Consider the following 21723-nt stretch of genomic DNA (forward strand, 5'->3'; position numbering starts at 1 on the left):
CAGAGGAGACAGGAAGACTTCCTCCCTGTGGTGAGGGTGTGGCGAGGAAACGTGTCATCACTCAGGCTTCGGGTGGGAGAAGAAAGAAAAGCCTCTTCTGAGGAATCATGTAGGCATGAGGCACGTGTAGATAAGCTACAGGAGTCCTCAGCCAAGAATATGGCAAAAACTAGCCCTAAACCTCTGAAACCCACGGGTCCCAACAGATCTAAGGACACAACCGTTTACAGAGACATCTCCACCCAGGACCCGCGGGACCCCATGGAAGACACAACCTCCGCCAGGGGGGAGCTGGCACCCACGTTCTCCTCCCAACACACACACACGCGCGCGAAGAGAAAACAGAAGTGAGTCACGGTGAGGTAGAATCGGCATGTAAAGAACCAGAATTCACAAGGAAGAAGACAGAAAATGAACATTTAAAGCAATTAAAGAGAAAGAGGAAGAGGAGTCACAATGAAAGGATGGGATATTCAAAAAAGAAGAGTGGGTTTGAGAAGGAGCCACGTCAATCATCTAGAAATCAAAAGCTGTTTACTAAAGACCAAGTACAAGAAGTGAAAAAACCCAGCAGTTGTAGCCTAGAACAAAATGGTGAAATCCGACAAAATCTGCAGCAATGGACTTGGTGTGGGCAAGCACGCATCCCTGAACACACTATTAGGGACATACAGGGAAGGGAGGTGGCTCTGATGTTTTCCTTCAAAAAAACTCCTAGTGAGGGAACCCAATGGCTGCCCCTGGGTCACGATATTATGGGTTCTCTTTCTTCCAGCTTTTTATAATTCCTGTTTTTTGGGAAAATTTCTCTGATGCGTATACATTTTATGTGCGTGTAGCAAAGGGAATATCAGAGCTTTTATTTCACCAAAAGTATCTTTCCTGGCCAAAATAACACTGAATTTATCGCACAACATATTGGCCTGAACATAAAAGAAATCTGGAGTCCTTGGTCAAAGGGAACATGATGTTTGGAAGAAGTCATGGAAGGGCAGCTTCACAGTTCATGCCACAGGGTGCAAAGGACCACAGAGAGGGGAAAAGGCACCGCGGTTATGGACACAATGCCCGGCTCGTGGGCAGCGAGGGGGGAAAATCAGCCAACGTCGCATGAGGGTTCCCTAGCGGGAGTCAAGTGAGGGTCTGAGCTGAGGCCAATATCTGACCTGAATCTGCTGCCACAGCCCAAAGTCCTCCCAGGCTTCACCCAGACTCCAGCTCGAGCAGCCACAGAGGGCAGGGATGTGCTGAGCAAGTCGCCCTGGAGGGTGACGGGGATGAGGGTTACCGATCTTCCACACAACACCACAGGGGCAAGGGGGTCAGGAAACCAGGGCTCTTGTCCAAATGCCGCAACTGGCCTCGCCCCGTTCTCCCCGCCTCACCTTAACGTCAGCATCAACCCGGGAAGCACTTGCAAGTGTTCTGGAGACCAGGGCTCTTTTCACGCGGACAGAGGCTGCTCCCCCCCGACCCCCACCACCGCAGAGGTCTCTCCTGGCTTCTCTTGGAGACGAGGTGTTCCATTCTGGCCTGGGACCCCCTGAGGTTTCTCCAGTGCTCGGCTCACCTCTCCAGGAACACATCCAGCTCAAGTGATCCCCAGACGTACTGAAACCATCCCTGTCTACACACGAGGCCCTGCCTGTCCTCCAGGGGAGAGGTGGCTGACCACGGCTGGGCTGACCACTACCGAGAGGCCTTTTCATACTTCCTCCTGGTGACAGCGGAGTGAACGGGACACGGGTCTGAGAAGAGCCCCCCACGCAGATACCTTCATGGCCATCAGCTCCTGCATCAGCACCGCGTTTTCAAGGTCTAGCCGCTGGCTGTCTCCCCGGGGCTTGACGTCGTAGCTGAGTGGATCGATGTGGATGCTTTCCAGCTCCAGCATGGTCAGCTTGACCGCGGCCCTGTCATTCCTGAGCTGCTGGATGTAATCCTTCAGCCTCTGCTCGTCTTCCTTAGTAAACTCTGTATCGCAGCTACTGGCTGTGGAGCTGGTTGTGCTGAGAAGACAAAGAAAACCCATCGCACTTCCAGTCGCTGCCAGCAGGTCTTCTCCCCCTCGTTCTTCTCCACACCCTCCCCTCTCCAACAGTATTTAGATGGTAATCCAAAAACAACAACGAAGAAAGCATTATTCATGGCATAGCACCTTTTGGGAGAGAAATGAGTATCAGAAAATGTTTACACCCTTTAAGACAAGGTGTGGACCCTAGAAATGAAGTCTAAGGAAATGATTCCACAGAAGCAGCAAGATACACACGTACAAAGATGTTTCACGGAATGCTAGGTTTAGTGAATTATAGTACATATCAAAAAGAAGGACATGATGTGGACATTACAGGAATAATTATGGTAATGGTGGAGAGAGTTTGAGTGAGGAAATAGGATGAAAAATATGTCATAAAAATAGGTGTATATATGCATAGGACTTAAAAAAAGGGATATGTTAAGGGAACAAAGCAAGGTGAAGAACAAAATACCTATGGCATGACCTACAGATTGTGTGCGTGTGTGTGTGTGTGTGTGTGTGTGTGTACACATACGCATTGTGCACGCACACATCTCAGACTGCTGACAGCAGTCCCCTGGGGGTGGCAGCTGGACGGAGTGGTAGTGATGGGGGATCCTCTGTATCATGGCTGAGTATAAAGTCCACCACAGGGACTCAGGCTGGTCCGAGGGGCCCTTGGCCACCCATGCTGAATGGTGACCAAGCAGGGGCTGGCAGTTCTGAGGAGCACCTAGGGCTGGACCCCGGGAATGTGGTGGTCCATGAAAGTTTCTGTGGGTTCCAGAGTACCATGGAAGGGTGAGAACCACAGGAAAACTGAGGCTTGGTGCTCAAGACGGTTGTAGGCTGTCCCCACTGGCTCAGAATGAAGCCCACTGTACCCAGTTCTCAAGCACTTGAGGCCAGCACGCACCTACGGTGGTTTCTCTGGACCCACCTACACTTGACGTGGCCCTTATGGAACTGGCTTTGGAAAGATGGCAGAGAAACAAGCAGGGACCCATTTAACTCTCATCACAACAGTGCAGGTCAGCATGATCATCTCTGTCGTTACAGATTTGGAAATGGAGGTTCTGAGTCATTAAGTAGCTTGCCTGGTCATGAGGACGGAAACTTGGGCCGCAGTCTCCCCATTCCACAGCCCTGTCTCCCCAAGATTCCTGTTGTTGGAAGCTGTGCCAGGAGCAGGGACTGGTATCCATAGGCTGTTGGCTGCCCTGAGGCCAGGCCTGCCCTCCTCAGCTCACACTGGAACAGGGTTAACAGGCCAAGACCCCAACACAGCAGATGTATCTCCTCCCCGTAACCTCGATGTGACCAAGGGCCATTCCACTCTTGCACGTGACACGTTAACAAGAAGTCGAGGCTTCCGGGAAGAGAAGGGTGAGAAGAGATGGTAGGCCATGCACACAAGGAAGAGAACTTCCTAGGGCCTGGGGTGGTCTTCAGGTCAGAGAACTCCTGCCAGGACCGGAAGCTCCCAAGCACCACAGACTCTCTGAGGTCCCCTACCATCCTTCACCCCCCAACCCCCATCAGAACAGGTGGGATGTTCTTTAGAGATGAAGGGAGCAAGGTGAGTCTGACCAACACACAACACCTTTTCAGAGGCTGTGATGGCTAGTTACACGTGTCAGCTGGGCTAGGCTATGGTGCCTAGCTGCTTGGCCGAACACCCCTCTTAGATGTTGCTGCAAAGGTATTTTTCACACGTGATTGACATTTAAATCAGTAGACTGAGTAAAGCAGATTACCCTCCGTAGTATAGGTGGGTCTCATCCAATGAGTTGAGGCCTTAAAATCAGTCAATCAATCAGCCTCTCCATCCATACACACACACACCTGTTGATTCCGTTTCTCTGGGGAACCTGAATACAGCGGTGCTGCCTTTACCTGGGACCGGAGCATCTTATACGCTTGGCAGATTTAGAGGTAGCACGACTCAAACTCTCTGTGCCTAGTTCCTTATCTTTAAAATGAAGGTAATACAGTACATACTTCCCAAGGTTGTGGTGAGGATTAAATGAGGTAAACCGAAAGTGTCTGGAATAGTGCCCAGCACTCAGTAAATATAGCCATCATTCATTCATTCAAGAAATATTGGGGTACTTACTGTGGGTCACTTTTCTAGGCCCTAGAAAAATCTCTGTCTTCATGGAACTCATATTCTAACAGGGGAGACAAACAAGTAAAACAGACGGCACATCAGACAAGGAGAAGTACCAGGGAGAAAAATGACGCAGTTATGGGGATCACAAAGAGGGGGTGGGGTGATTCTTGCGAACAGAGTTCGAGGAGTAGACGTGAAGAAGGTGAGAAAGGGAGCTATGTGGGTATCTGGAGGAACAGGGAGGCAAGCAGACGATACAGCAAATGCAAAGGCCCTGAGGCAGCAAGGCCGGCTGGCCAGCAAGAATAAGACTGTGGCTGAATGGGGGTCAGCCAGGGGAGAGGGAGGAGAGCTGGTCAGACAGGAGGGTGTGTATGTGGGGGGCAGGGTGCCACATCACATAGGGTCTCATAAGGGTTGTGTCTTTTTCTCTAGAATTAGAAGCCACTGGAGGGTTTGTAATAGAGGAGTGACATGATCTGCCTTCCATTTTAACAGGATCCCTCTGGCTGCTGTACTAGGAGAGATGCAGGGATGCAAGGGCAGAGGCAGGAGACCTTTTGGAGGCTACTGCAACAAGCTTGGGGGAGACGGTGGAAGCTGAGAAGGCAGGAAGTAGGTTAAAAACTACTCATCATCAATGTTATGCGTTCTCAAGCTGTATTTTAAAAAGGACGAGATGGGACAAGCAGCAATACCCTCCAGTTGGAACACTTCAGGTGCAATTGCATAAAGAAACAAAGCAGCCCAAGAAAAGCATGAAGGAGCAACCGGTACCGCCAGCAGAGGGCGCTGAGGAGCCAGCGGGGGCTTCTGAGGATGACAGCTGCCCAACAAGAGGGATTCATCCTAGGGAGGAAACAGGGTCCCTCCCTCAGGATCTCAGCCTTCTTCGGTAAAGACCTGTTTTGCAAACAGCTCGGTGACAGGCATGCCTTACACAAAACCATTCAACAGGACTCGGAGCTTGCCTTCATGGACTGTCAACTTCATGGACTGTCAACGTGGAGGGACAGATGCCTAAGTTTCCACACATGAGCCACAAAATCAGAGCGAACTGAAGCTGTGGCCCTGTTCACGGAGCATTGCACGGGGCTGAGTGTGGAGATGTGCTCCCAGGCATGACGTGTTTAGACAGCGCGCTGCTGGGAAATAGCAACACTGCTCTTCCAGTGAGTGGGGAGGAGCTTCAGGTAGGAGATCCTTTCCCGTGAAGCTGGGACCCAGCACGAGAGGCTCACTTTACAACTGTAGTTCTTCTTTTCATTAAAAGTCGCTTTGGGGCTTCCCTGGTGGCGCAGTGGTTGAGAGTCTGCCTGCTGATGCAGGGGACATGGGTTCGTGCCCCGGTCTGGGAAGATCCCACATGCCGCGGAGCGGCTAGGCCCGTGAGCCATGGCCGCTGAGCCTGCGCGTCCGGAGCCTGTGCTCCGCAGCAGGAGAGGCCACAACAGTGAGAGGCCCACGTACCGCAAAACAACAACAACAACAAAAAAAACCCCAAAAAAACTGTAATTCAAAAAGACACATGCATCCCTATGTTCACAGCAGCACTGTTTACAATAGCCAAGACATGGAAACAACCTAAATGTCCATCAACAGATGAACGGATAAAGATATGGTATCTATATACAATGGAATATTATTCAGCCATAAAAAAGAACGAAATAATGCCAGTTGCAGCAACATGGATGCAACTAGAGATTATCATACTAAGTGAAGGAAGCCAGAAAGAGAAAGACAGATACCATATGATATCACTTGTATGTGGAATCTAAATTATGGCACGAATGAACCTATCTATGAAACAGAAACAGAACCAGGGACATGGAGAACAGACTGGTGATTGCCAAGGGGGAGGAGACTGGGAGAGGGATGGAGTGGGAGTTTGGGATTAGCAGATGCAAACTGGTATATATAGAATGGATAAACAACAAGGCGCTACTGTATAGCAGAGTAAACCATATTCAATATCCTGTAATAAACCATAATGGAAAAGAAGATGAAAAAGAATGTATATATATATGTATAACTGAGTCACTTTGCTGTAGAGCAGTAATTAACACAACACTGTAAATCAACTATACTTCAATAAAAAATTTAACAAAAATTTCAAAACTCTAAGGACAGTAGAAGCTAGAGTTCTTTAATTATTCTGCAGGCCCTGAAAGGATAATATGTTGGCATATTTTCCATTTAGCGGGACTGGTGTTCCCCAGTGGTTGTCAAAGAGCAGTCGAGGGGCTGACCATGGCAGCATCCCCTGGGAACTTGTTAGGAATGCATGTTCCCAGGCCCCACTACCCAGACTCACAGAGTCGGGAACTCAGGGGTGGGGGGTGGGGTGACCAGCCATCCGTTATAATGCACTCTCCCACTGATTCTGAGGCACAGCCTGGTTTGAGAACAACTGGTCCACCCCACAGGATAACTGGGCATTTGCAAAGTAGCCTGTAAAGTAACGGCACCCCATCACAAATTCTCTAGGGAGAGCCACCGTGCTCTTGGGCTGACCTGGTGGGTACCAGTGATTCTGAGCAGGTCTCTGACATCAGGCAGACCTGAGTAAACATTCTTCCTCTGCCAATGCCTAGCGTTATGGCCCAGAGTAAATCACCCAACCTTTCTGGGCTGTGACAAAGGGGATACTAACAGTTGCCATGTCACCAGGCTATGGAAATGAGACAATGGGTCCTGAAGCTGGCAGCCCACACACAGCACTTGATCTGGGCGGGGAGGAAGCACAGCTGTGCCAGTGGCCCCGAGACACCCAACATCAGGCTCAGGGCCTCCCTCCAGGGATGTCAGCCACCTAGCAGGTCCTGCAGAAAACCACCCATCTGCGGGGGAAGCAGAGCAGCAAGTGTTGACCGGACTTGCAAACCCCCAGAACTGCCTGGGAGACACCAACATGGTGGGGGGGAGGGCAGAGGCTGCCAGGCTTTGGGGGATCCTGGAACCTTCTAGGGCCTGGCGCCCGATCCCAGGCCAGGTGGGGAAGGCTTTTGTTATACCATCCCTGCTGTGGGTATAGTTTTAAGAAAGGAAGAAAAAGAAAAAAGGACAAAAGATCTCCCTCCACTGATTTTACCCCTGTGGGAAGCTGAGAGCTGTAAAGTGCTTTTCCAGGGGAAAGTTTAATTTCAAGGTAAGCACCTAGCCCTGCTGCCCCTCTCCAGCTTCCCTCTCTCCCTTCCAGGACACCAGCGGGGAACAGATCAGGCAAGGTTAATTACAATTCTGCTTTGTGCTCTTAATGGACCACCGCGGAATATGATTATGACAATGGTAAGAGGAGGGGAAGCCGCGGCCTTTTCTCCGGCCTCCTGCAGACAAAGGCGCTGTCGGTCTCCTGAGGGCCTGCCGCCGGCTGCCGGCTGCCGGCTGCCCGGCTGGGGTTAAGTCATCCATTAACTCTCCCGGCTCGGAATGCCGGGTGAGCTCAGTTGTCAAGGGGGAATAAATCACCTTCCCAGTGGGCCGAGTTACTCCTCCTCTCCAGGGTGAGAGGGATTGCGGGGAGGGCTGCAGAGGAAGCAAACCCCAGCTGGTCCCAGGATTCTGGGGCCGCACATTTTTGCCTTCTCCCCCGGTTTTTCGAGGAGCTGGGCCAGGTTGCGTGGGTTTCTCCTTCCTTACCATGATGCTCTCTGCTTGAGCTCCCCTCAGCTGGCTCTGCTCTGCGTCCATTAGTCGCCAGCTGACAGCTGATCTGTCTGCTCACCGCACATGAGCGCACGCCGGCCAGCCTGGGGCAGCCCACGCTCCTGCCTGCCCTGTTCACAGTGGGACGCGGATACAGCAGTTTATTTAAGCAGCTGTCGATTTCAAATGTCCTCTCTTCTGTCCCTCTCCACCATGTCCCAGCCCTGTCCTGAAGACAACTCCCCACCCTGCTTTTAGAAGAAAAATCCTTTTTTTTTTTTTTTTCTCCAGCTTCCTCATCTTGTCTCGGCAGAAAGAGAAAAGAACATATTATTTCTTTTGCCTTGAAAACCAGAGGCGGATTTTTCCTGAAGTTTTTATCAATGTCTTACCTGGCCCCAGTTAGGATCTCATTTACACCAAGGAGGAGCTCATTTTCAGAAGGAAAGTGCCACTAGGGGGCTTTCTGTTGGCTGAGCATTTTACATTTATTTGAAGGAGGGGGTCAGGCCAGTGACATTCGACCCCGCTCCTCTAAGCAGAAGCTTGGGCCTTGTCAACTGCCTGAACTTTGCAGTGTTGTGCTGGGTATCCCCCCATGCCCCCCTACCTTTTTTTTTCTAACAATTCTTTGTCACATAGGACTAAAAGTACTCAACACAATCCAAACCTCTTAGGTCTGAACGTTCTCAAAGGATTATCAGAATTCTCAAGGAGAAGCGGTTTGGGGAGGAAAAATTATCTAAAAAAATACAGTTGACTCTTGAACACCATGAACTTGAACTGTGCAGGTCATTTATACGTGGGTTTTTAAAAATAAATACAGTACTATGTTTATGATGGGGGCCGGGGGAGTCCGTGGTGGGTCCTGGAATGAATCCCCGGTGGATACCCAGGGGATGACTACATGGGTAGGGGAAATCTTCTGCCAGATAACTGAAGTCCTCAAAAACTGCCTGGTTCCAGAAACTCAGCTGACAGTAGAAGGCAAAATGAGAGACACATTTAGGAGATGGATTCTATTCCTGCAGGTCTTTATATGGTGCCGTTACGATGGCGTTGGGAACCAGGCATCTCTAAAACAAATATTAAACTGCTCCTGAGTTGGTTGCTGATAACACACCAAGATAGACACCATCTAGACCTGACACCTATACTGCTGCTAACAATTTCTCTGACATTAAAAACATTAAACATTTTACAGTCGGCACTCCCTACCTAAGAATTCCACATCTGCGGATTCAACCAACCGCGGGTGGAAAATCTTTGGGGGAAAAAAAAAAATCCAGAAAGTTCCAAAGAGCAAAACTTGAATTTGCTATGTGCTGGCAACTATATTTACATAGCATTTACATTACATTAGGTATTTTAAGTAACCTACAGATGATTTAAAATATATGAGAGGATGTTTGTAGGTTCCAATGCAAATATTACAATGTTTTATATAAGGGACACTTGAGCATCCTCAGATTTTGGTATCCACAGGAGTCCTAGAACCAATCGCCCAAGGATACTGAGGGGTGACTGTAAATGATTTTCAACATCAGTAATAATTAAGAGGTACAGAGTAAAATATTAAGGGTATGTTTTTGCCTAGAGATTGGCCAAATTAAAAAAATGTATACTACCCAGCTTCAGCAAGGGTGTGGAGGAAGAGGCCCTCACACACTGGCTGGATCATGTATGCAAGGGCTCCTTGACATCTGAAACAACAGTCATTTTTGAGTCAGTACATTCTGCTTCTCAGAATTGGTCCCACAGAAACTGCACGATGGGGGCAGGTATAAGGACAAGGATGGTGACTGCAGCAGTGTTTTAATAGTAAAAAACTGGATACAAACATCCAAACAAGAGGAAGCTGTCTAAATACACGACGAACTGCCATCCAATGGGAGACTGGGCACTACTGAAAAGAACGACACACGTGGAAAGACGCCTAAAAATGTAATACTAAGGGGAAAAAGCAAGTTTCGAGAGAGTCCACCTAAATAGGATCCTTATTGGGTTAAAATGAGATGGAGTCACATTTTTAAAGATGCCATGTGTTGGTCTGCTGACGACACACCCTCCGCCTTCTTCTGGGACCTACCCCTTCTCTCTGCCCACGTGGCTCCTGCAAGAACTGTCGTGGCCACGGATGACTGGGTAGGCACTTGAGCCCAGCTGGGCGAGATGTTCCTTCCCAGGATCTCCTTACTTGACACCAGAGAAACCAGTCAGCCTGGTATACTAAAGCAGGTGGTGTGCTGGTTTTCTGTCATCTGGGGAGCAGCCTGCAACAGGGAAGAGGTGAAAGCCGTGTGCGGAGGCCAGACTGGCCAGGTGTGGCTTGGCCCGGCTGTGCCCAGGTGGCCGGTTCTCCTCTGCCCGGGCTCACTGTAGCCCTCTGCCCAGGTATGCGGCTCCTCTGTGAGAGACCTGATATCCTTCCACCGAGACCCCCTTTTAAGCTATTTGAGTATGTTTCTGTCATTGGCAACCAAAGGTCTAGGTCATAAAAAATGGACACTTAAATCTGTGAGGATACGCTCCAAACCGTGTGCAGCGTCCTTTCCAGGGAGGGTCCTAGCCTGGAGAATTTTATGTCATGCTTGGATTTTAACTGTTCAGTTTATTTTCACAATGAGCATATAATTCTTTTGAGATCAGCAAGTTAGGTCTTAAAAAAAGAAAAGCAAAAGCATTTCAGGTCTCTATCTAGTTCCCATAGAACCTAAATGGTAAGTGACAAGGACATTTTCGCAGGAGGCCTGAGCACCATGCTATGCTGTCATGTGGAGTACTGTGTCTGAGCTGGGCTTCAGAATTTACCAGCACTTCTTAGCTGTAATCCCAAGGACTTTGGATGGACTCTCCTGGTACTTGGATGGGGAAAGCACCTCTGGTTTTCAGAGGGAAGTAAAGACGCCTATTACGACAGGCAGACCTAGTCTGACTCTCATGGCCGGAAGCTTGCTGGTGGTGGAGCACAGGCCTGTCCTAACTGGATGGCTGTTTCAATCCCATTTACCCTTTCAATGGACGTGCTTCCACTGTCCTCAGCCTTTCTTTCTGTCCCAGTGAAACTTCATCTTAATCAAGACTGACTTAGAGGGTGAGGGCTGGGAGCTCCACCACCCTCCATTCCAATTTGGGGATTACGCCCCAGTGTGAGCGGTCAGCCAGGTGGGACCCCGGCTCCCTGGATGTTCCCAGAGCTCACTGCAAGGCTGCAATCACCAGTCTCACAAGCCTCAACCCGATCCACACCTGATGGCAGGACAAAAGGGAGTCCAGCCTCCATGAGGACAGACTTGCTGTGGCCTACTCTGTCTTGGCCCCTCGTCCTTTCGTAGATTTAGATCGATGATTGTGCTTCCACCCAGTGAGCTAAAACTGTGATGCTTGACCAAAAGGGTGGGCTTGACTGAGAATTCCTATTCCCACTTCTCATCAATTTCGTCCACTTGCCTCTCTGCTGTGATACACTGATAAAGCTATCCAGGCAACCCACATTACCTAGTTACTCTGCCCATTAAGATAATGACACTTTCTGATGCGGCCATGGCTGTATTTTTGCAAAAAAAAAATGAAACGTTTCAAAACTGAAACAGCAGCATCCCTGGGCTCCAGACTACAGAGTCAACGGATGGGCTGCCTACCGTTTTTATTCTCCTTGCTGGTAACTGCCCCTCAGCTGCTCCCTTCTGAAACCATGACCCTGCTGTTACCGGGGGCTGCCCTGTGCTGCCAGAAAGGCGTCTGGAGGCCTGGTACTCAGCATTCCCTTCCTGAGACCTGGAGGAACAGCTGGCTGACTCTCTGGTTAGAATTCTGCCAGCTGGCTACAGGGGGAGGGGAGGCGACTGATGGAGCCACATAAAGCCTCCAACTCAGAAAGCCTCTTGTCTTTCTTTCTTCCATAATCTTGACATGTGAGAATGGCTGAGTGGAATGGCAAGATTTACAAACAGAATTAATTATTATAATTATGAAAGCATCTGGTGGTCTGGGACTTTTTTTCTGAGCCACGCTGAACATTAGTAGTCTGGCCGTATCAGGTCCCAAGAATGTGTGTTGCCAACATGAATGCCTGTAACCCCCCCGCTCTCTGAGCTGCTCTGATTTGGGTGGGAGTATGAAAGGGAACTTTTAAGAAGAATTGAGTAAAATCTGAGCTAAAGGTCTCTGTACTTTGATGCAAAGATCCATTGGACACTGAATCTAGTTCAAGAGCCATTCTTCAGTGAGGTCATCCTTGCAAACCGAAACTATGTTCTGAGTTTATGTCAACCTACAGAAGTACATTACCTAAAATTAAGCTTCTCTAAGGAGGCTGTCACAAAAATCAAGGCTCATCTATACATTAAAATATTTCTAAGAAATATCCGCAATCAGGGTCTCCACTGAATAGCTGGTGAGAAAACATTCCCGCTCCTGACTGGCTCTAGATTTGTCTCTGATTTAGATTAAAACAACAAAATTATTTTGCAGGTGGGGAGGGATGAGCAAAAGATCTGTAACACACCCCTTATAAGCCACTGAAAGGGTACACAATTCTTGTCAACCCAAGCCTTGTATTCACTAATGCAACAGAACAGTATCACTGACAACATGAGAACTACATGTTTATGCTAAGTGAAGGTGGAAATTATAGATTATACACATTGGGAAACGTCATTAAGAAGAGCATCTGCTTTCTGTGTTTAAACAGAAGAATCTGGTTTCAAGAAAAAAAGAAATTATAATCTGTGCTACCCTGAATAAGACAATTGTTGCTGCAGTCCAGAGGAAATAAGTCCCTTGTGTTTGCTGGCACCTGGCCAAGTACGTTACTGGGAATGTCCCCTTTCCTGAGGCACCAGGTCCAGGACAGTTAAATCTGCACTTAGGCAGATGGCTGGGTCCTACCAGTGGGAAAGACAGATGGGACCATTAAGTTTCTCTCAGGTACCGAAAAAAACATCAGTATCTCTCCTTTTACTCTTAAGATTGAATCCACCCTTATGTGGCTTTGGTCACTTGACCTGCAAGCAGACACTGTTTTTTTTTTTTTAAATCATGAGATCCAACCTGGCCTAGTGAAAAGAATAATATGCTTGGTGCCAAAGTCCTGGGCTTGGGTTCTGATTTCCCTCTTATCTATCAGCCTTATTTAGGCAAGTCACTCTCTCACCTCTGAGCCTAGGTTTTCTCACCTATACAAATGGGGTAAGTTACCCTTCCTGTCTTTTGTGATTTGGTTATCACATGACAATCTCTAACAAAGTACTTTCTAGACAGAACTGGGATATAAAGGGAAGGCATTCTATTTGCAGCAACAGGGATGGACCTAGAGATTATCACACTAAGTGAAGTCAGACAGAGAAAGACAAATATATGATATCACTAATATGTGGAATCTAAAATATGATACAAATGAATTTATTATGAAACAGAAATGGACTCATAGACATAGAAAACAAACTTATGTTTATCAAAGGGGAAAGTGGGTGGGCTGGGATAAATTAGGAGTTTGGGATTAGCATATACAAACTACTATATACAAAATAGATAAATGACAAGGTCCTCCTGTATAGCACAGGGAACTATATTCAGTATCTTGTAATAAACCATAATGGAAAAGGATCTGAAAAAAAAATCCATATATATATATATATATCCATATATATGTATCCATATATCCATATGTATCCATATATCCAAATACATATAACCATATATCTCTATATCTCTATATCTATATGAATCACTGTGCTGTACACCAGCAACTAACACAACATTGTAAATCAACTATAATTTTACAGAAAGAAAGAAAAAGGGAAGGCATTCAGTTTTTAGGAGTTTTGGTGGCAAGAAATGAGAAGGTCATTAGAAAAAGTTTCATTCTGACCCTCTACCCACATCCAATAGAATCCAATGGCTTCTGCAAATTATGCTTAGCAAGGTGTTCACTGCTTTCCTCCCCATTTTTTTTTTTTTTTTGCGGAACGTGGGCCTCTCACTCTCGTGGCCTCTCCCGTTGTGGAGCACAGGCTCCGGACGCGCAGGCTCAGCAGCCATGGCTCACGGGCCCAGCCGCTCCGCGGCATGTGGGATCCTCCCGGACCGGGGCACGAACCCGTGTCCCCTGCATCGGCAGGCGGACTCTCAACCACTGCGCCACCAGGGAAGCCCCTCCCCATCTTTTTCAAGTACCCACTTCAGTTTTCTAGATCCACAGATACTGAACTTGAGCCCAGGTTCATGACTAAGTGTCTGCCAAGCACAGCTATGATTATGCATCACTCTACAAGGCAAAGAGGTGAGAGAAGGGAAGTCTGTTGCCTGAGGGGGGCTTACAAAGGACAGAGGCACAAGAGGAAGGGAGAGAATGGAGCCTGGAAATAGGATGCGGTCTGGGTCTTGCGTGCTTATGGACCATTTGCAGCACATGGGCCTTCTTCACCGCCCCAAATACTTCTTGAAAATCAAGGACTATAACGAAATGGAGGGTAGAACCAAAAGGGGGAAGTGTACCGGACAGAAAGGTAGGTTTGGGTTCCACCTCCTTGAGCAAATCACCCCTTCTCTCTGGGCGGCATTTCCCACACTGGTGAAGTGAGAAGGCGCTTTCCAGCTCTCCCATTCTGATTCCCGGGAGCAGGCTGCAAGCTGGGGGGGGTGGGGGTTGGGGTAGAATTCTGTCTTCCAGCAAGCCTCACAGTCCTTAAGAGCCAGGTCACTGCACATCAAGCCTAGCGAGCGGACTACCTGTGGGCACGCATCCAGCTCGCGGCAGAAAGGCCGAGAATTACCTGGTGTGGCTGTTAGAAGACAGGCTCTCCCAAGGCTGCACGCTGCAGCCGGCCACAGCAAAGGCTCCCCCGCAGCTGCCGTCCAGCTTCATGAGCAGGGCCTTGGCGGCGTTCTCGGCTGTCTTCCGGCAGTCGTGAGCTCGCTTGAGCATCTGAGTGATGTTTTCATCCCCTGACGGGTCTCCTGCATGGCAGAGAAGCCAATGGGTTAATCAGCGCTGGTCCAGAGGAGTGAGTCTGGACAATCAGTAGCCAGTTACTCGGTGGGGGGGGGGTGGGGGGGGGGGCGAAGTAGAGAGGAGTCCAGCGGTGAATGCCAGTAAAGAGACGCGCGTCCTGGGCCTGGCTCTTCACCGAGAAACTGCACCAAGGAAGGCATCTTCTCTGCTCTGGCCTCCACGGTCCTCCCCGACAAATGAGGGGCTGGCCAGTAGGAGCTCTGTGGTCTGTTTCCAGCTCTAACCTATGATTTTCTAATTCCCCAGGCTCCTTGCTGCTCCCCGCGTCCAGCCCCAAGTCTCCTGTGTGGCCCTTCTCCCCTGCGCTGGTTGGTACTTCCCTGTGAATGAGGCCAGGGAGAAACTGAGGCCAAACCTTACGATCCCTCCACCTGCAGCTTTGCTGAGAGCTTCGTGTAGGCACGAGACACAAAAGTAATGGTTAAAACGAGACCTTGAGACTGGCTCTGACTGCCCTCTATGGACGCTATCCCTGACCTTTCTCTCTGAGCTAGGTCATGGCCAGGGGCGAGCTCCCCTGCCTCCAGAGGCCAGGAAACTGGGCTGGAGCAAGACGTCAGGGTCGTGGCCACCACCACAGAGCCAGACAGGGAATTCCCTGCCCGAGACAGTCACGTTCTTGTTGTGTTTTCAAAAACCATGCCGGCCAAATAAGTCATTGGTTTGTTACCTCTGCAGCCCAGACCCATGATCTTCCAAGTGTGTATATATAAAATCTTATGCCAAAGCCTAAGATATAGAACTGGCAAATGTGGAACTAGTTGAAGTGGGCAGGGGTGGGGGGCATACACTCAGCTTCTCCACCCTCCATGCCCACCACTGAGGCCTAGAGAAACTCCTCCAGCTTCCCAGGCCCAGTTTGAAAAGCACTGGTCTAAATCATCTAGAATGAACACCTGTGCAGTCAACAAGAAACAAAGAAAAAACCCACAATAACTGACACTGTGGGTAAATGTTACAACTAGTACTTGCTTCCCTGTGCAACTACATGGCACGTTAGGGCAGGCTGACAGGTCAGCAGCCATTGTCAGCAGAATGGAAGAGTGAGATTTAATAGGGAGCTGCTAAAAAGTCAGTCAACACTCTGCTTTACAGAGGAGGGGGAGGAAACGTGGGTGTCCGTGTCCCGCAGGCTAAAATTCCCTGGACCTCCCTCTGGCCACTTCTCTGACAACTTTCATACTTTTTTCTCCTTCCACAAATAAGATATTTTACATATGTCGCACCAACTGACTGCTCTCTGAATTCTGAAGAGGTGTATTACTGACTGCCCCATTTTATAAACAGACCCATGAGCTACCCAGGATTATGTTAATACAAGGCATTTTATTATTGATTTTAAATATTTAAAATGCAGATTTATTTAAGTCTTTTCAGCTCCTTCCAAGTAACTGTGCTGAGTAGGTACAAGCCTCATAAAAGGTACCTTTCAAGGATGGAACAGTTTAAGACATTCCTCTGATACAAACTGGAAATAAGATCATTGATTTTTTCCTTTAATTGATCATTTTCCTTAATACTTACATTAAAAAAAAAACAAAAAAACCTGACAGCAGGCCAAGATCATTTTAGAATCTGTTTAAGAGGAGGAATAAAGTTTTATGGTTTGGTTAAAAGACCCTGAAAAATGAGGTTCCTAATGGAAATGCTGGCAGAGTTTCTACTTCTGGGCTGGGATGGTAATCCTATTAAAAAAAAAAAAACAACAACCCAGAAATCCCAGAGAGGGGGGTGGAGGATGGTCACCCATACAAATGGAGGCCTGCTTCCTCGCTGGGTGACTTGGATATGAAGCAGGAAATTAATACCCAGGATACTTCATTCCCTTCAGACTTGCTTCAGATTCCTGTCCATGTCAAAACTGAAGGAGGAAAAATAGGTGAATGTTCAGTGCAAAAGCTAGAGCCCAGGCAGGGAGCAAGGAGCTGGCAAGGAGGAGAGGGATGCATTCTGGAGGTACCCCGACGGCGACCTTCTCTGCAAGGTGTGTCCTGGAAGGACTAACTCTAACGTGGGCTCACAGCCCGCAAGGAAAAGCCAGTCCATGACAGGTGGCCTGGTCCCCAGCCTGCCCACGCCACCCACCTTTGACTCTGGAGTGGTCTGGTCAGTTTTTTGTTCACCTGCCATGCCTTCTCGGGAGAAGCTGCTGTTATCAGGTGTAGGCTGAGGGAGTTTGCAGGCCTCAGCATCAGAGATGGCAACAGCTGTCCCTGGAGCTTTCTTCCCTCCCAAACACTATTTCCACTGCCACTGTCCTCATGTCATCTCAATGCCCACAGCCATAGTCACTGGTGAAGTGTTGGCAAACGATGGTAACTAGGATGCCACACTCGTGTCTTTTTCAGTTCATAGCCCTTCTAGTTACTCAACAGTGAGGGTCAGCAGTGGGAAGCAGTGTGGATCTGGAGGGAGGAATCACGCCAACAGGACGCATGACCCCTGGGGTGAGGGAGAGGCACGGCTTTGAGGTGGGCTGGCAACACCTCTGCTCCCCCACAGGGGCAGGCCGGGGCTCCCGGGGCTCCCAGGGCTTGCATTCGGTGAGGCTGACAAAAGCAAGGTATGAAACGTTCCTCTGCATTCCCACGAAACCTGGAGACCAGGTAGGGGGAACCCATGCTTCCAACCTACTCAAAGGAACAAACCTGGAGAAAAAGCACAGCCAACAAAAGCAGCCACAAGAGGCAAAGGCCTTGTGGGCAGCAAAGGGACCCTCAACAACCAGCATCAGAGAGAGGCTGCGGGAAAGCTGGTCCCTTTCATCGTGAACCTGGGCCTCCCACTCCATCTGGTTCTACTGCCAGCCGGGGAGAGTACGATTCCTGAGAGGGTTTGTTTGTTTTAACTTGTCTGTAATGCTGTTTCCACTCCAGTTCTTGCTGCATTCAACATAAACAATTTACTCACTCAGTCATGAGGAAAAAATGAAAAACACACTTGACAAGGGAATTTCATGTTGTCGGGAGGCGTGCCAATGCCAACAGCCGAGATGGGGGCAGGAGAGCAAGAGAGGCGGGGGGGTGAGGAGGAAGGAAGGGGACGGAGGGACTCCGGCCACACTTACCAGGAGACGACCCCACACCAGCCGCGCGGAACTGCCCCAGGATGAGGCTCTGCTCGCTCTCGGCCAGCGCCAGGAGGAGTTCATAGGCTTCGATGCACTGCTCACTGAAACAGAAGCACACGGCATCCTCAACTTGGGCAGAGGATGGCGAGCCTCTCCAATGCAGCGCCGTGCCCGGGGTGGGAAGCAGCTCGGGACCTGGCTCTCAGCCTCGCCGTCCATGTCAGCAAGGAAATACCCAGGGATACTCCTGGCCAGAGCCAGGGTCTTGCTCTGTTATGTGGCCTCCTCCCCTGACCCTTTTTTTTTTTTTTTAAACTTTAAACTAGGATCTAGAAAAATACAAGAGAAGCCATAAAGATGAGGGAGGCAAGTCTGCTGGCCCTTTGATGATCAGCTCGAAGGGAAAGGTAATACGTTCCTGACAGCCAGCCTCCGAGATGCTCTCCAATCGCCCTGATCTCTACACACTGCTATCCACAGCCTTTGCATAATCCCCTTCCACGTTGTTGCAGGGTTGGTCTGTGTGACTAAGGCAGAAGTCATGGGATGTCATGTCCGAGATTAGGTTATTAAAAAACACGGTGATTTCCATCCTGGTCTCTCTCTCTCCTCCCTTCACTTTCCCTCTTGGATCATCCTCTTTAGAGGAGGCCAGCTACCATGCCTTGAAGACACTTGAGCAGCCCTATGGAGAGGCCCATGTGGTTAGGAACTAAGGCACCCAGCCAACAGCCAGTTGAGGACCCTACCCAAAAGCTTCTTTGAAGCAGATCTGCCAGCCCCAGTTAAGGTTTCAGCTGATGCAGCTCTGGCTGAGAGCTTGACCAGAACCTCGTAACAGACCCTGAGCCAGAACTACCTAGACAAATCATTCCCAGATTCCCGACCCTAGAAACTGTGATGTAATAAATAGTCATACAATAATAGGTAATTCATATAGCACCCTAGAAAGGGGACTATTTTGACCCAGACCCACCTATTCAATAGAATGGCCACTAGCCACATGTGAATATTTAAATTAAAAAGAATTTAAGGTAAATAAAATGAAAAATTCAGTTCTTCCATTGCAGTAGCCACATTTCATATGTGTAACAGCCATGTGCGGCTAGCAGTTACCATATTGGATAGCACAGAGCACAGTTCCATCATCACAGAAAGTTCTATTAGATGTTTGTACAACTGTTTCATGAAACACTCACAAAACCTCTGACAAGAATCTGAGAATGGATTTCTAAGAGGAAGAACATTAGTCTCTCTTTGGGTACACCAGGTAGAGGATCGAAGAGCGACCTCTTGAAAGCCACTGCTGCCTGTGACCCCACATGGACCCACGTCTGTACTGGATGGAGTGTGTGCTTAATGCCTCAGTCATCCTGGTCAGACGCCTGCAGTAGTGAAATTCACCCCCCCCCTCCCCAAGCAAAGAACTGATTAGCTTCTCCAAGCTGAGCAGGGGAAACGTTGCTTTACACAACACTTATTAGCCAACAGACTGTTTTTTATTGTCTTGACTTTCAAGTTCCTTTACTAAGAGATAAGGAAAAGGGTCCAATGACTGCCTCTGGGTACTGGCAGCTCCTCCTCTCAAGGGCAGTTAGTTGGTCTTTCAAGTTAGAGACGCTGGGACATTGTTTCTTCCATACGGCTGAAAGGCAGACTGCCGGTGCAGAAAAGCCTGTTTCCAGAGTTGTCATAGACGATTATCTGTTCTTTGCTGTGTCTGTCAACTAGTAGGATTGCTTTCTTGCTTTGGTCTCCTATATTTAGGTTTGATATCGGTTTTTGAAGAAGCAATGTTTCTTAAAACAATACTGACCTTTGTAAAGGATGCCAAGAGCAAGATACAATCGCTACTCTGGGACTTCGGTAAATATGCCTAAGTGGGGACACTAATAAATCTATGAAAACAATAAAGCATAGTTTCGTAGCTTTTACCAAGCAGGAATTTAAAAATAGATAAATTCCAAAGCCAATGAAGCTGAAAATAAGAGTGGTACATTCATATACCACTTGCTAATCAATGAATGAATCATATTCATTTCAACTGGTTTGTTTTTACGGGAAAAAACTGGCAGCACGCCTGAAGAGCCATGAAAATATTCATACCCTTTGACCTATAATTCCTGCTTCAGGGATTTTATCTTGAGGAAAATACTCACAAGAATGAAGGCTTTTGTTTTCAATTATTCACCATAGAATTATTTTCAATATCAAGAGTCTGCAAAAGCCTAAATGTCTTTTAGAGAAATGAGTAATAACACCGTATGAACTTGACGTAGGGGATACAGCCAGTCAAAATAAATGGAGACTTTTAAGCAACATTACAAAACTGTAACAAACTGAAGGAAGAGGGTGCCCCAGATTTACAACAATGTAAAATATATATGAGTATGACTAAAGACTGGGGAAAAAAAAGATTAGAAAGAACGAGACTTGAACATGTAACACAAAACTTGATGTCCTGAGGGATACTACTCGAATGAAATAATATTTAAGTTGACCAGGCGAACAGAAACGTACCTGTTTACTAACACCACACTCATTACCCTTATTTTCTGAATTGCTGCCACCGGGGTGCTAAGTGATGTTCGATATCTAGCACACTAGCATTTGCTGGTTGCATGCAGAAGCGTGCTATGGATGTATTTCTAAGTTAAAGTGGCCACTCGCCTGCCCCGCCCCACCTCCTACCTGTACTGCAGGGCCAGCCTCAGCGCGGTGGCGTTGGATTCGTATTTCCCCACCAGCATACTCATTCCCTCGGCATTGCTTTTGCATTCTTCCAGGGTTATGGTCAGAAGGTCATTTTGGGATTTGAGGTGTTCGATACGGCTGCAAAGGAAGGAAAATCACGTGCACAGTTTTACACCAGGACTGCCGTGAATCTGCCAAGGCTTTAGCCATTGACTCTAGATCCCGGCCAAAATGCACGTTGGATGTGAGCTCGTCAAGATGTTTTAGTAAATGTAACTGATGAGAAGTAATGAAGGAAGAAGCTCCAAGCTGAAGAATCGCTAAATTCTGTGTGGATGAGAAATAAAAAATAAACTCCTGGTTATTTCCTAGCTAGCCACAGATGAGCCATTTGCTAGGCACTGCATTAGGCTCTGTAGATACACCGAGGAAAGGAACCAACCACGTGACCTCAGGCCCTCATGACAGTTACAACTGGTATGCTTCGATGAACCACCGTCCACAGGGACAAATGAAATCACAGTAATAGCTACCATTTGTTGAGCCCTTGATCAGTAACTCTCCCAACAGCCCTCTGAACTAAGTATTATTATCCCCGTTTCTCAGAGGCAGCACGGAAAGGGTAATTAATCCTTGGGATTTGAACCAGGCAGTTTGACCCCAGATCCTTGACTCAGAACACTCACTAGGGGGCAGGAGCAAAAGATGAATCAGTGAATGAACAAGGAACTACACTTAAGGGGCCTTTGAATGGGAACTGTGGATCGTGTCCAAAGCTCCTTCCAGCTTGGGCAGACCCCTAACTGCTAACTACTGGTAGGATAAGTGGCGGGAACTTTAAGTTTTATAGGAATCAGAACTGTGCGTTCAGGGCGAAAGTTCATGGCAAAGTCAGAAAGCAAATCAGAAAAAGGTAAGCCTTCAGCCCCTCCGTTTTCTGTCCCACGACACTGATGACCTGAGTGCAATGATTCATTCCCATGGGACATGCCCATCTGTAGCACTCTGACCACCAAGTCTTAAAGAGACACAGGGTTTCACACACACAAAATGTTCAGGGGCTTGGAAGTCATTTGCCTTGAGGATAAATCTTAGGGGCACATATCTTAGAGCAGATTATGGAGACACTCGCCAACGCAGGACATGTCCCGTGAGTGTACAGCTAAGAC

The 21723-nt window shown here is 48.2% G+C and overlaps 1 protein-coding gene across 2 annotated transcripts in view; it reads right to left on the minus strand.

Annotated features, from left to right (window-relative positions):
• MCC (MCC regulator of Wnt signaling pathway) overlaps positions 1–21723 on the minus strand; it is a 274629-nt gene that overhangs the window by 25619 nt on the left and 227287 nt on the right. For both annotated transcript variants that reach the window (XM_024743383.1, XM_024743385.1), the window contains exons 10-13: positions 20552–20692; positions 17858–17961; positions 14552–14735; positions 1775–2009 (exon numbers count right to left, since the gene is read on the minus strand). In XM_024743383.1, coding sequence (XP_024599151.1) covers positions 1775–2009; positions 14552–14735; positions 17858–17961; positions 20552–20692 — 664 coding nt within the window. The remainder of the gene's footprint in view (positions 1–1774; positions 2010–14551; positions 14736–17857; positions 17962–20551; positions 20693–21723) is intronic.

The sequence above is a fragment of the Neophocaena asiaeorientalis genome, unplaced genomic scaffold (assembly GCF_003031525.2).
Source record: "Neophocaena asiaeorientalis asiaeorientalis breed wild unplaced genomic scaffold, Neophocaena_asiaeorientalis_V1.1 scaffold26, whole genome shotgun sequence".
Classification (NCBI taxonomy): Eukaryota; Metazoa; Chordata; class Mammalia; order Artiodactyla; family Phocoenidae; genus Neophocaena; species Neophocaena asiaeorientalis.